This window comes from Microcaecilia unicolor, chromosome 6 (assembly GCF_901765095.1).
Source record: "Microcaecilia unicolor chromosome 6, aMicUni1.1, whole genome shotgun sequence".
Classification (NCBI taxonomy): domain Eukaryota; kingdom Metazoa; phylum Chordata; class Amphibia; order Gymnophiona; family Siphonopidae; genus Microcaecilia; species Microcaecilia unicolor.
This window is the reverse complement of record NC_044036.1, coordinates 136,523,029-136,538,897: the sequence shown is the minus strand read 5'-3', so window position 1 is coordinate 136,538,897 and position 15,869 is coordinate 136,523,029. Positions and strand designations below refer to the sequence as shown.

The 15,869-nt window shown below is 45.0% G+C and overlaps 1 protein-coding gene across 1 annotated transcript in view; it reads left to right on the top strand.

Annotated features, from left to right (window-relative positions):
* The window catches only part of TPRA1 (transmembrane protein adipocyte associated 1), a 50,092-nt gene extending 42,786 nt beyond the window's left edge, over nt 1-7,306 (top strand). Inside the window, exons 10-11 of the mRNA XM_030207045.1 lie at nt 4,048-4,128; nt 5,712-7,306. Of these exons, the coding sequence (XP_030062905.1) occupies nt 4,048-4,128; nt 5,712-5,955 (325 nt within the window). The 3' untranslated portion in view covers nt 5,956-7,306. The remainder of the gene's footprint in view (nt 1-4,047; nt 4,129-5,711) is intronic.
* Nucleotides 7,307-15,869: the final 8,563 nt, after the last annotated feature.

The window sequence follows — 15,869 nt, the reverse complement described above, 5'->3', positions numbered from 1 at the left end:
GGCTTGGTTGATGCTCTTCCCCCTGAGCAAGCCAAGCCTTTTCAGGAGGTGGTCAGGCAGCTGAAGGCGTGCAGAAAATTCCTGGCCAGAGGAGTTTATGACACTTTTGATGTTGCGTCCAGGGCCGCTGCTCAAGGTGTGGTGATGCGCAGGCTCTCATGGCTGCGTGCCGCCGACCTGGAGAATAGAATCCAGCAGCGGATTGCGGACTCGCCTTGCCGTGCGGATAACATTTTTGGCGAAAAAGTCGAACAGGTGGTAGAGTCTCTCCACCAGCGGGACACCGCATTCGACAAGTTCGCCCGCCGGCAGCCTTCAGCTTCTACCTCTACAGGTAGACGATTTTTCGGGGGAAGGAAGACTGTTCCCTATACTTCTGGCAAGCGTAGGTACAATCCTCCTTCCCGACAGCCTGCGGCCCAGGCTAAGCCCCAGCGCGCTCGCTCTCGTCAGCAGCGTGCGACTCAGCAAGGCCCCGCGGCTCCCCAGCAAAAGCAAGGGGCGAGCTTTTGACTGGCTCCAGCAGAGCATAGCCGACATCCAAGTGTCAGTGCCGGGCGACCTGCCTGTCGGAGGGAGGTTGAAAGCTTTTCACCAAAGGTGGCCTCTCATAACCTCCGATCAGTGGGTTCTCCAAATAGTCCGGCAAGGATACACCCTCAATTTGGCCTCAAAACCTCCAAATTGTCCTCCGGGAGCTCAGTCCTACAGCTTCCAGCACAAGCAGGTACTTGCAGAGGAACTCTCCGCCCTTCTCAGCGCCAATGCGGTCGAGCCCGTGCCATCCGGGCAAGAAGGGCTGGGATTCTATTCCAGGTACTTCCTTGTGGAAAAGAAAACAGGGGGGATGCGTCCCATCCTAGACCTAAGGGCCCTGAACAAATATCTCGTAAAAGAAAAGTTCAGGATGCTTTCCCTGGGCACCCTTCTCCCCATGATTCAGCAAAACGATTGGCTATGCTCTCTGGACTTGAAGGATGCCTACACACACATCCCGATACTGCCAGCTCACAGACAGTATCTGCGATTTCAGCTGGGCACACGCCACTTCCAGTACTGTGTGCTACCCTTTGGGCTCGCCTCCGCGCCCAGGGTGTTCACAAAGTGCCTAGCTGTGGTAGCAGCGGCGCTTCGCAGGCTGGGGGTGCACGTGTTCCCATATCTCGACGATTGGCTGGTGAAGAACACATCCGAGGCAGGAGCCCTGCAGTCCATGCAGATGACTATTCGCCTCCTGGAGCTACTGGGGTTTGTGATAAATTACCCAAAGTCCCATCTTCTCCCAGTGCAGAAACTCGAATTCATCGGAGCCCTGCTGGATTCTCGGACGGCTCGCGCCTATCTCCCAGAGGCGAGGGCCAACAACTTGTTGTCCCTCGTCTCGCGGGTGCGAGCGTCCCAGCAGATCACAGCTCGGCAGATGTTGAGATTGTTGGGCCACATGGCCTCCACAGTTCATGTGACTCCCATGGCCCGCCTTCACATGAGATCTGCTCAATGGACCCTAGCCTCCCAGTGGTATCAGGCCGCTGGGGGACTAGAGGACGTGATCCACCTGTCCACGAGTTTTCTCGAATCCCTGTATTGGTGGACGATTTGCTCCAATTTGACTCTGGGACGTCCCTTCCAAATTCCTCAGCCACAAAAAGTGCTGACCACGGATGCGTCTCTCCTGGGATGGGGAGCTCATGTCGATGGGCTTCACACCCAAGGAAGGTGGTCCCTCCAAGAAAGCGATCTACAGATCAATCTTCTGGAGTTGCGAGCGATCTGGAACGCTCTGAAGGCTTTCAGAGATCGGCTGTCCCACCAAATTATCCAAATTCAGACAGACAATCAGGTTGCCATGTACTATGTCAACAAGCAGGGGGGCACCGGATCTCTCCCCCTGTGTCAGGAAGCCGTCAGCATGTGGCTCTGGGCTCGCCGTCAAGGCATGGTGCTCCAAGCCACATATCTGGCAGGCGTAAACAACAGTCTGGCCGACAGGTTGAGCAGGATTATGCAACCTCACGAGTGGTCGCTCAATTCCAGTGTGGTGCGACAGATCTTCCAGGCGTGGGGCACCCCCCTGGTGGATCTCTTCGCATCTCAAGTAAACCACAAGGTCCCTCAGTTCTGTTCCAGACTTCAGGCCCGCGGCAGACTGGCGTCGGATGCCTTCCTCCTGGATTGGGGGGAGGGACTGCTGTATGCTTATCCTCCCATCCCTCTGGTGGGGAAGACTTTGTTGAAACTCAAGCAAGACCGAGGCACCATGATTCTGATCGCTCCTTTTTGGCCGCGTCAGATCTGGTTCCCTCTTCTTCTGGAGTTATCCTCCGAAGAACCGTGGAGATTGGAGTGTTTTCCGACCCTCATCACGCAGGACGAAGGGGCCCTTCTGCATCCCAACCTCCAGTCTCTGGCTCTCACGGCCTGGATGTTGAGGGCGTAGATTTTGCCTCTTTGGGTCTGCCAGAGGGTGTCTCCCGTATCTTGCTTGCTTCCAGAAAAGACTCCACCAAGAGAAGTTACTTCTTTCATTGGAGGAGGTTTGCCGTCTGGTGTGACAGCAAGGCCCTAGATCCTCGCTCTTGTCCTACACAGACCCTGCTTGAATACCTTCTGCACTTGTCTGAGTCTGGTCTTAAGACTAACTCCGTAAGGGTTCACCTTAGTGCAATCAGTGCATACCATTACCAAGTGGAAGGTAAGCCGATCTCAGGACAGCCTTTAGTTGTTCGCTTCATGAGAGGTTTGCTTTTGTCAAAGCCCCCTGTCAAGCCTCCTACAGTGTCATGGGATCTCAATGTCGTTCTCACCCAGCTGATGAAACCTCCTTTCGAGCCACTGAATTCCTGCCATCCGAAATACTTGACCTGGAAGGTCATTTTCTTGGTGGCAGTTACTTCGGCTCGTAGGGTCAGTGAGCTTCAGGCCCTGGTAGCCCAGGCCCCTTACACCATATTTCATCACAACAGAGTAGTCCTCCGCACTCACCCTAAGTTTCTGCCAAAGGTCGTGTCGGAGTTCCATCTGAACCAGTCAATTGTCTTGCCAACATTTTTTCCCCGTCCTCATTCCTGCCCTGCTGAACGTCAGCTGCACACTTTGGACTGCAAGAGAGCATTGGCCTTCTACCTGGAGCGGACACAGCCCCACAGACAGTCCGCCCAATTGTTTGTTTCTTTTGATCCCAATAGGAGGGGAGTGGCTGTAGGGAAACGCACCATATCCAATTGGCTAGCAGATTGCATTTCCTTCACTTACGCCCAGGCGGGGCTGGCTCTTGAGGGTCATGTCACGGCTCATAATGTTAGAGCCATGGCTGCGTCGGTAGCCCACTTGAAGTCAGCCTCCATTGAAGAAATTTGCAAAGCTGCGACGTGGTCATCTGTCCACACATTCACATCTCATTACTGCCTGCAGCAGGATACCCGACGCGACAGTCGGTTCGGGCAGTCAGTTCTTCAGAACCTGTTTGGGCTTTAGGATCCAACTCCACCCCCCGAGGGCCCTGTTTGTTCTGTTCCAGGCTACACTCTCAGTTAGTTGGTAAATTTTTTAGGTCAATCTCAGTTATGTCCTCGCCGTTGCGAGGCCCAATTGACCAATGTTGTTGTTTTGAGTGAGCCTGGGGGCTAGGGATACCCCATCAGTGAGAACAAGCAGCCTGCTTGTCCTCGGAGAAAGCGAATGCTACATACCTGTAGAAGGTATTCTCCGAGGACAGCAGGCTGATTGTTCTCACAAACCCGCCCGCCTCCCCTTTGGAGTTGTGTCTTCCCTTGAAGTGTATTGTCTTGCTACATACTGGACTGGCCGGCTCGAGCCGGTTTCGGGCGGGAAGACGGCCGCGCATGCGCGGTGCGCGAGGGCTAGCAAAGGACTTTGCTAGTGAAGTTTCCGATTGGAGGGGCTGCCGTGGACGTCACCCATCAGTGAGAACAATCAGCCTGCTGTCCTCGGAGAATACCTTCTACAGGTATGTAGCATTCGCTTTCTACAGCTGCAAACTCCTTGGTTGGAGTATAGTTGGATTGACTTTTTCCTTTTCTCTGACAGCTGCGTTGATGTTACTACATTCCTGTACTTCAGTTTCTTCGCCCCCCTCATGTATGGGGCGTTCCTGAAGGGCTTCTTCGGGTGAGTAGCCAGTGCTCTGGTGAATTAGCAGACCCTGCATAGCAGTTTGGTTAATATCCAAGCCGGCATTTAAGCTAACTAAGCTAAACTGAGTATTTTGGGATTTCGGAAGGGTGTCATTTGTCCCTTAAAGGGCATATGCTGTGTTTTGTTACCTCCACATCCTTATTGAGGTGTCTAAGCCATGAATGCTCAGTGTACATCACAATATGACAAACATATATCCCTTTTTTAATCCATTTTTTATTGAATTAATGTGCAGCACAATACAGTAAGTAACCATAAGCTACAAATAGCGATAGCTGTGGCCACACAGAACTTGGAAAACATCTCACAATAGTAATATAGCAAAAAGCTGGAAGCTAAGAACAAATTCACTTGTAAAGATAAAACCCACTGGTCTCCCCCCCTCCCCCCACACACTCAGGTGAAAAGTCCGCTCACACAGAAACTAGAACAGGAAGAAGAGACAGAAAAATGTCTTACCCCCCCCTACACCCCATAGCCCCCTAAATGTCACAATAATACAAGAGGGTCAATTAAAAAAAACCAAAATTTAAAGAGAGCTCCATCTCCTCATGAACATACAGCTGCAACAAGGCCTCACAGTTCCTCCCATTTCTCTGGTGCCTTAAAATGTGATACCAATTCACAAATATATTGTATACCCTGTATGGCGCTTATCGGAAACCTCTAATCACAAATCATAGCAAGCATATCCGACCTTACTCTTCTCTTTGAACGGAGGAAAAGATTTCAGAGGCTCGGCTTATCGTTGTAAATTTATCAACAGGACTGCTGTGCAAACTTCCTCATCAAGTTCACACGGCAGTCCTGTTGATAAATTTACAACGATAAGCCGAGCATCTGAAGTCTTTTCCTCTGTTCAAAGAGAACAGTAAGAACAAATGTATTGTAGCCAGGACTTCCCAAATCTGGAGTGAAGGGGGCTCTGGCCGCTTTTTAGAGTTCTTAGAATTAAGAGGAATAAAGCAAGACAATATTTTCCTCCACAATATCCCAATCAGAACATTTATTTCTCAGATGCAGTTATCTTAAAGGTGACACACAAACCTAATCTTACATGCCCTGTTCTAGCAGTGAACTAACCTCTGACCTTCCAAGCAGTAAGATCAAGACAAGGTTCAGAGTTCCAATTTGTTTGATACACTGCACAATACAATTTTCAGTGATTTACATAAAGTCAAATTATAAGTAAATTCTAGAAAACTGTTGAAAACTTGGTTGTTTAAGAATATCTTAGTTGAATTTGTTAGGTGGTTTTATTGTGATTGTTATTCCCACTGTATTGGTGTTTCTGGTATATTTGTAAACCATACAGAGATAAGGGTTCAGATGCTATATAATAGATTCCTGTATTAATTTTAAATTAATTTAAACAGAGAAGTAACTTAAAACAACACATAAACCAAAGGGATCTAATTGCAAAATAGCAGCTAAAACAACCAACCATAAAAACCATACAAGGGAGGGAAAGACATAAGACGCGGAGTTCACCAGTTGCACAATAACTGCTCCAGCTTCCCTGCTAACAGTCCCAATGGATGTCTTTTCAATTGCAGAGCTGAGCCGAAGATCCTTTTCTCCTACAAAACTCAAGTGGATGAGCCAGAGGACACAGATGTTCACCTCCCACATGCCTATGCGGTGGCCCGGAAGGAAGGCTTAGATTCTGGTTATTATTCCAGCACTCAGATTGACACTGCAGCCTATGCAGCCTACCTGGATGACGTGGCCTCTATGCCCCATCACGTCGGTAGTATTAACAGTATTGACAGCGACCGCTGGAAAGCTATAAATGCATAAAAGAAGCCTGAATACTATGTATGAGAGTTATGCGTCTCTTGAACCCTCCCTGCATTCGAAGAATTTCAATCATGGAATGGGTTGGGGAGGTTTTCTTTTCTTCTAGGATTTTATAAATCCATAACGTAACTAAGTAATTCAGCATTTCCAGGTCTCTCTTGAACAGAAGTTTTATCTTGCAAGATAATGGACCGTAAGCAAAATAGCTGTTTCTTGCACCATGATTCTGAATTCCTCGTCTGCTGTCTGAGACATTGGCAGACAGAAATCCTGTTGGGATGAGCACAGCATTCCGAGGATCTGCTGCCCGTTGGCTTGCAGGAAACAAGCCAGATGCTGCTGCTAGCCAATCCCTAAGTGAAGAAAAGGCTCTTGCATGGTCTGTGCACTATGGTTGATCCTGTTGGCTGTTGCTGATGAGCAGACATTCTCTCTGGATGCCTGCACAAACTGCTCTATTGTATGCAAGTCATTAGCAAAGGCCGAATGTGTGTATGCAAGTCTAGACCATTTCATATAAGTGAAAAGAAAATCAAGAAACTGTTGCTTTTTCAAGTTTGGCAGGAGTTTAAATGTTAAGAAGGATCAAGAAGTTGCTTAGTGAGCCTTAGCCTTGTAGGAAAGGTCTGTGAAACAATAAGACAGTCAACAGAATAAAACTGGTATTTTTGGACTGGTTCTATAGTCTCATTCACATCATTTTTAGAAACATGAATCCTATTTTTAACATTTTCTGCTTAAGATCTTCAGTTGGCTTTCTGTTTCTGAGCAGTAACTAGCTTTGAAGCCACATAGAAAACTGAACATTTGGGACCAAAATGGGGCATCCAGGAGAATGCTGTCTGCTTTAAAATCTGTGCCCTGGAGTCCAGGGCTACAGTGTCACCATTCTCACTTCACTGCACACCCTGGAACACTGATTCTCAATTTGGTCTTTGGGACATCCTCAGCCAGTCAGGATTTTAGGATATTCATGACATCTGCCTGAGATATATATATTTGTGTATGATGGCAGCGCATGCAAATCTTTCACCTATAGTCATTGTGGATATTGTGAAACCCTGACTAGCTGAGTGTGCACCAAGGACTGGATTGAGAATCCTCTATCACAGAAAATTCATGATCACTTGCTTGAGTGTGAGATCAGATTGACCAAGACAGTTTGCCGTCTGTAGAAGACTTATTATTTATTCATGCAGGCACAGCTAGTTAAAAAATTAGTGAAACTTACTGTAGGAGGAATGTGCTTCCATCCCTTCAGGGTTTAGTATTACACCTTTGAATGCTGAGGCCTACAGGTTATGGCAGTGGTTCCCAAACCTAGTCCTGGAGACACCCCAGCCAGTCAGGCTTTCAGGATACCAACAATAAATATTCATGAGCAAGATTTGCATGCAGTGGATGCAGTGCATGAAAAATCATCTCTCTCATGAATATTCATTGGGGGTATCCTGAAAACCTGACTAGCTAGGGTGCATCCAGGACTATGTTTGGGAACCACAGGGTTATAGCAATAGAGGGACCCCTTAGGATGAACATCCTGAAGAAACTCTCTGTTTCACCTAATGCTTTCCATCTGGGCTGTCACCGCTGCCCTAATTTCACTAGATGGTGCAGATGAGATGGGGAACTTCAGTTATCACTTTTGTGTCCACGTAGAACATATGAATAACTACTTCAGGGACACGTGGAACCTGTTGCCATCTCTTCTTGCATTGGCCTCAGCCGTGTCACATGGTACCGCCTGCGGTTTGTGTAGCATGGAGTGAGACAAAGTCGCACTGAATATCGTCCTGGCATATAGTATTGATGGAGCTCTGGTGCATGATGTACTCTCCATTAGAGAGCAGATCGAAGATAAGTCTGTCAAACGTGTTCCTAGGAATGCCTCACTTAGAGATTTGTGCACAGTGTGTAGTAATGAGCTCTCTGTTCACGTCCTGGAGCTTTTTAGGGCTGTGTCTCTGTGGTAGGTTGTTTGCAAGGCTATACTTGCACAGTTTTCTGGGCTACCTGTTCTAGTTTATTTACGCTGTGACAGTAGCTTCCAAGGTGGTGATTCTCTCTGCAGTGCTATGCGTTCTGATTTCGATATTTAACCCGGACATAAACTGTTAGTAGAAATGGCTTTGTCTGCTTGTTCTGTAACACAGATACTTATATAAAATGGCATGCTTAACAACCTGTGTGGGAGCACGCTTATGGCTGACTTGGATAGCTCTTACAGTCGATCATTTTACTCTCCCCCAGGTCTGTATCCAAGTCGTCGGAACTTTATTGGCCATCTCTTTAATGCTCTCCCTCTTGGTCTTTGCTGCCCAGGCTAAAGGAAAAATAAAATCGAAAAAAAAAAGTGCTTCAGGGATGTGGGATTTTTAGGTTTTGGAATTTTTCTGTAAAGGTGAGTGTGGAAGTACAGGAGGAGCTATTTCATTCTGCTGAAGGGTTTCAAAATTGGGTCCTCAGACCAAGTTGACCTTAACTCTGGTGTTTGTTTCCTTCTCTCTCCTGCTTTAAAGTTTTGGCTCTTTTTGTAGATGTTTGTTTTTTTTAGACGGGTGCTGAGGCCTTGTGACCTGGCTTGGCCACTGTTTGGAAAACAGGATACTGGGCTAGATGGACCATTGGTCTGACCCAGTATGGCTACTCTTACGTTCTTAAGACGTTCTTTCTCATTAATGATAGATGAAAAAAAAACTTGATTTGATTTTCTTTTTTCCATTCCTATGGCCAGCATATTCCAAGAACCAAAACCTGCCAGTGCTCTCAATTCATAAAGCGAAGAATAACTCCAGACCCATGTCAGGGAAGCACTTTTTGTGTGCTCCCTGGTTAATCTAGAAGGGATGATATTATCTGAAGAAAAATGACTCTAGCATCAGTAATTGAAAATGGATTTTCCTTAGTCTTTCGTTTTAACAGATTGTCTTCCATTAACAGGGCTCTTAAAAAAAAAAATGCAGGGGTACCAGTGTCTCCTTCCTGAAGCCTCTCCCCTTCCAGCTTCCAAAGCTCCTAGTTCAGCCTTTGACTATTCACTGAAGAAGAGTGCGAGATCTGTGCTCCTGTACTTATAATTTTTTCAGCTTTGCGTAACTGGATTTTACTAATCAGAATTTGGGAAAATGTCTTTATTATCCTTCCTTCTGCTACTTGTGCCAAAATATTGTTTTTGCAGTGTGCAAAAGGTAACCGTGCTTTTAACTGTGATAATTCTTTGGGTGGATTAACTACAAGCCTATCAGTCGGCACATGTTATAAGTAAAATATTCCAAACTTGACAGTCTTTGACACTTGGGGCCCTGTTTACTAAGGTGTTCTAGCGTTTTTAGCATGTGCACAAAATTAGTGTGTGCTGTGTAGGCACCCATAGGAATATTGTGGGCGCCTACACGGCGTGCGCTAGCACTAACGTTCCTCTACCACGGCTTAGTAAACGGGGCCCTTGTTTTGTTATAATTTTTTTTTTTTTTTTTTTGCTTTCCAAATCCTTTGATATTTTAGTCGTTTACTGGATTGTTCTAAATTCTCACAAGCAAGACGTCTTCTTGTTAAGGTTAGATCTTAAGAGCTGGGCATGTGAGGTTCTTCTGCGAGTTCTGGCTCTTAAGTTGCTGAATGTATTGAGTGAAATGAAATTGCAGTTTGTGCAGAAAGAGCTGCTGCAGAGAGCAAATGGAATAGGAAGCTCAGTGTGTGTGTGTGTGTGTGTGTTTCCTGATTTGATATAATCAAAGAATAATGTAGTCAGTAGCTAAAGCTGTCAGCTAACGATTACACGAGGACCAGAAAGAGAACTGATCTTAATCTCTTTCCATTGTACAAGAACTGCCTCTTATTTTATGTTTCAACTGTTTTATTGAAAATACAACAGGCTTAATAATCACAATCTTTCTATATAACCAGCAATTCTCACCCAAGAGAATAGTACAACAGATTGGATATTCGCCTACAAACAGTTCTCTCCCCCCCCCCCCCCATTCCCTTAGGTCTTAACAGATTCCAGTCCCTAATACTAAAAAGCCTCCCCCCCATGAGAAACTGTTACAAAAACATAAGCCAACATCAACTTGTCTCAAAAGGTCTTAGTGCTTGCAAGATGAAGGTTGTCATAGTTCACAGTTTAGAGACAATTTAATAAAGCCGACCTTACATAAGTGTCGATATAAACATGCAGCCTTTTGCCTCGTGATCCCATGAAACTATTAAGCAAAGCCTTTACCAACAGGTGTCCGTACTCCCACCCCCTACCTTCCATCCTCCCCTCCCTCATCTCATATTATTGAATAAGGCTCATTACCAACACTTATTCGAACTCCCCTCTTTAGTGGTTGATCACCAGACTGCGTCCTTAAGGGGTTAAGATCTGCAAATAAGGCATCCAAATTTGGGTGAACATTTTCTTTCGTTTAGGTGAAGCCCTCGCCTCCCTTGCCTCCCAAGCTGCCAGAAGATGCACCTGATTCCTCCAATGCCAAAATGCTGACGGTTCCGAGGAAATCCAGTATTGTAAAACACATTTCCTAGCCACCAAACTCAATTTCCGACACAGAAAACTGGGGTGCCGGCCTAAGGGGGTGAAAGCACCGGGTTGATCCAGCAGGAACTGGCCCTCCGTCCCCTGAATTGTTCTCCCCAGCAGCCCAACTTAAAAGGCTGTCACCTGCGTCCAAAAGGTTTTACTGCCGGGCACGACCAAATTGCATGATAGAACGCATGGGGAGTAAGTCCACCTTTGGAGCAGGCGGGGTCTCTCCCACTCCCAATGTGTGCCAGTTTAGCCTTGATCATATAGGCTCGTAACACCATCCGATACCCGTAATCTCTCATCTGTTGTAAGCCCTCGTATATTTCTCAGTGTAGCTGCCACATCCCAGGAACCAAGCGATACCCCCATATCCTCTTCCCATCTAGCCTTCACTTCTGTATAAACTCTATTAGGGACGTGCTTGATCAACTGTCTATGAATCCCCGAGACTGAGGGCTGTTCTTCCATACATTCATCAAAAAAGGCCAAATCTGTGCTCCCAGGTGGAATCTCAGTGCTAATTTGTCTAGGGACCCTACGTAATGCTTAACTTGTGTGTACGCAAAACGGTGCCCCCACATGGGACCCACCTTTTCCTGTAAATCCTCAAACTTAATTCCCCATCCTCCTCCAATAGTTGCTCAAGTGTGGAAAGACCTTTCCTCTCCCAGTTGAGAAAGGTTGGGTTATCTAAACCGGCCTCAAATGCAATATTACCTCTAATTGATATTTGATCGGAGACCGCCGGGTTGCCTCCCAACTGTAGTACCCACCATTGCCAAGTCTCCCTCAAAGGTCTAAGCAGCACATTTCCTCGCAAATGCCTTGGCAGCTGGCCAGATGTAAGATGGAGCAATGAGAAAAAATTATATGGGGCAAAATGCTCGTGCTTTAAGTCTATAGGTGTGTACTTTTTGTGTCTGTCGAAACCAGTCTCCCAGGTGGCGGAGGAGACGTGCTTGGTTATAAAGAAACAAGTTGGGAAACCCAACTCCCCCCCCCCCCCCCCAATTCCAGCTGCCTTTCATTATCTCTTGAGCAATTTTTAGCTTTTTGCTGGCCCAGCAAAAATGACTAAACAGTCTGTTCACCAGTTTCAAGTCCTTCTGCAGCAATCGGACGGGTAGCATCTGTAGGACATAAAGAGGCATATTTTCAAAGCACTTAGCCTTCCAAAGTTCCATGGGTTTCTATGGAACTTTGGAAGGCTAAGTGCTTTGAAAATATGCCTGAAAGCCATCTGAGGAATATGACCATCTTAATTGTTTATCCTGCCCCCTCAATGTCAAAGGGAGGCCCATCCAACCATCCAGCTGTTTTTTTGGTGTCCTCTAGCAGGGCAGAAACATTAAGGCGATACAGGGAAGAGATTGTCATTGTGAGCCAGATACCCAAGTATTTGAAAGAGGTATTTACCCATTGCAGAGGGAAGTCTGGGCCCCAGGTAATACCAGAGGGTGCTGATGAAGCCAGCGCTTTCGATTTAGCCAAGCTAAGACGAAAGCCTGCGTAATTCCCCATATTCCCGGAATGCTTCCATGAGGGTTTCCAGAGAACCCCTTGGGTCCGTAAGATGTACCAACAGGTCATCCGCGAATGCTGCAATCTTAAAACTATCCGAGCCTATCTGGAATCCCTTGATCAAAGGGTTATCCATAACGTCCCTAATGAGAGGGTCCAAAGACAGAATAAACAGGAGTGGCGAGAGGGGACACCCTTGTCGTGTTCCTCTTAAAATAGGAAAACTTGGGAGGGAGAAATGACTAAAATAAGTTGACGACAGACTCTGTCAGTTAAGATGCTGTGACTGTTAGTTTGTTTGCTGGTGTTTTGTTCAAGTCAGATGTCTGTATTTTTGATGCTTTTTCGTCAATAAAAAATGTTGAAACTTAAAATAGGAAAACTCTGAGATTCCGTCCCATTAACCAAAATCATCGCACTGGGATTCGAATACAGAGCCTAAATAGCTGAAATGAATCTTCCTGGGAGCCCATAGCTCTCCAATACGGCATAAAGGAAATCCCAGTGCACCCGATCAAAGGCCTTCTCTGCATCGAAACTCACCAACAATGATGGTAACGCATCTCGATGGCCCATTTCCAAGGTGGTCAATATCTTCCGTAGATTCTTCGCCACTGATCTGCCGCCCACAAAACCCACCTGGGACTCATGTACTAGCCTCGGAAGCACTCTCACCAATCTATTAGCAAGAACCTTTGCCAATAGTTTAGCATCATAGTTCAAAAGAGAAATGGGGCGATATGAGGTCGGCTCTGAGGGGTCTTTCCCGGGTTTGAGCATAACAATTTGTGCCCGGTTGAGAGCTGAGGGCAAAGATTTCGAGGCTTATTTTCAAAGCACTTAGCCTTCCAAAGTTCCATAGAAACCTATGGAACTTTGGAAGGCTAAGTGCTTTGAAAATATGCCTTTTGTGTCTATCAGCGCATTCAAAAAGGCCGTAAGATCGGGTACTATGTCCTCACTCAGTATTTTATAAAACTCAGCTCGCAGACCATTTATGCATCATTGCATTTGAATGTAAAGTCCCACCAACCGTTATCTGAGCACTTTTCATATATCTGTCATCTTGAATTTTCATATGGTCTTCTGCTATGATACTTTTTCATTAGAGGTGTGAGAACTACTTTGCCCATGGTGGTAATATCTCAGAAAGAAGCACTTGGTCAAGAAGCAACTCACAGATGAACTATAGAAGAGTAATGTATTTTTATGTTTGTAAGAGGAAAAAAAATGATCTTGTTTTTTTAAGAAACTGAAATATTGTATTTAATGTATCCTCAGAGTATATACACTGACTGTATAAAGAGAGGACTTTCAGTGGTAAAGCTGGCTTACTGCTGGAACTAAAAGAGAAAGCAAGGAGCAAGAATACACAGTTTGACCAGCTGAATTAGACTTTGTTGCTCTGCTGCAATAATCACAAGTTGTAACTTATTTTCGTTTTTTTAAATTGCCTGTTAGCCAAATCCTTCCTTGTGTGTATGTGTATCTTTTTAAGACTCTGAATTGTTTTATTTTAAAATTTCTGATTATTGTACCTTGTGTTTATTTTTCTTTCAGTAAATGCTTTTCTTTGAAATAAGAATTCTTTTGCCTCAAGTTATGAAGTGGATATCTTTTTAAAAATGTATATACTACATTATTCTAGATGTACACAGTGCTGTACTTTATTTGTCCCTAGTGCACTCAGCATCTAAGTTGGGGTTTTTTTTTTGTACCTGGGGAAATGGAGGGTTAGGTGACTAGCCCAGAGTCACGGGGGGCTAAAGTGGGAATTGAACCAAGTTCCCCAGGATCTCAGCTTATTGCATTAACCATTATGCTGCTCCTTCAACTCTCCATACTGCCTATACAACAATCCATAGATTGTTCAAAGCGGCTTACAATTGAACATCCCATAAAATCATAACAAAATCACATGCAATAAAACAAAATCAAACAGCTTCAGGGTCCACAATCACTGCTAACCTCCCCTATACTCTTGCCAACCTCTCACTGGAACAGATTGAACTCTCTCTCTTCTTGGCAGCCAGTTAAGTTGAAGCCTATTTCTTCAGGCTGGAAACATGTTCCCTTAGTTATGGGTTGGAATTTCACTATGTAGCGAAACCCAAGTTCTGTAACCAGTGCTGAATTTGATGTCTCTGGCCTTTTGAGTGGGTAGGTAAAGTAAAATCTGTGCTGGATTTTTGAGTAGCTTTTCGATGAGCTGGTTAACTACATTTAATAATAAATGCTTAAGAACCAGCTCATCGAAAAGCTACTCAAAAATCCAGCACAGATTTTACTTTACCTACTTACTCAAAAGGCCAGAGACATCAAATTCAGCACTGGTTACAGAACTTGGGTTTCGCTACATAGTGAAATTCCAACCCATAACTAAGGGAACATGTTTCCAGCCTGAAGAAATAGGCTTCAACTTAACTGGCTGCCAAGAAGAGAGAGAGTTCAATCTGTTCCAGTGAGAGGTTGGCAAGAGTATAGGGGAGGTTAGCAGTGATTGTGGACCCTGAAGCTGTTTGATTTTGTTTTATTGCATGTGATTTTGTTATGATTTTATGGGATGTTCAATTGTAAGCCGCTTTGAACAATCTATGGATTGTTGTATAGGCAGTATGGAGAGTTGAAGGAGCAGCATAATGGTTAATGCAATAAGCTGAGATCCTGGGGAACTTGGTTCAATTCCCACTTTAGCCCCCCGTGACTCTGGGCTAGTCACCTAACCCTCCATTGCCCCAGGTACAAAAAAAAACCCCCAACTTAGATGCTGAGTGCACTAGGGACAAATAAAGTTGCCAGCATTTTCCAACAAGAAATGAATATACATACCAACCATGATCATTAACTAATCATGGTTGGTATGTATATTCATTTCTTGTTGGAAAATGCTGGCAACCATTTTTTCCCTAATATACATTGCTGTAGACAGTACTAGCATTCATGCATTCTGCGGCATATCCCTGGGCTCCCTGCAGTAAACGTTAACAAGAAAAAATTGAGTTGAGTTATAAGGTGGAATGTCTTGTTTGACATTTTGTGGGCTGATTTGTCAACCATTTAATTTTCATGTGAGAATGTGCCTGCAGCACACGTGCAGGAGCACAGTCAGAGTTGCACATGGATGCTGAGTGGGATACTGCTTGCTAGTGGCAAGGATGTGCAGATAGTGGTGGTAGTACGGTGAGATGGATACATCCATCCATCCATCAGTCTCTGCAGATGCTCCTTTATTTTCACAAATTTAGCTGCAATTTTGTACTTCACACTTCATGGGAAAAACTCCTGTCTTGACATTCATGTAGTTTTAGGATGCCCTATAGATAAGTCCTTCTGAAATTATATCGCTCGCCTCAGATATTATTAACATAGAAGAAACATGTTTCAGTTGAATGGAAGGTCTGAAATAAGAAGATAGTAGATAAAGACCAGCATGGTCCATCTAATGGTGCCTGGAGTTTTACATAATTCGGGAGCGATGGAGTTGTTTTTTCCAGGTCCAAGAGCGTTGACGCTCCTTCGCTGGCGCTAATCAAAGGACTCGCCAACCCTATCATTTTATATTTTTATAATGTTGATATGTTATTCTTTGTTGGTTCCATGTAATTCCCGAGAATTGTCCTGTCCTCTTGATTTTTGTGAACATCTTAGAATTGTGAGGTTTAGCGGGATACAAGTCAGTAATGTAAAGGTAAATTGCTATACATAACTTTTTTTTTTGTGCACACGAAAAAAATAGTCTCTTATGTACATGGACAGATGATGAAATCACTAAGCTTTGGATGACCTATTGCTGGCTAAAAATTGCTTCAAATATAATGGTTCACTAAAATATAATTTTGGAGATCTTGGCTTTGAGGTATTATTT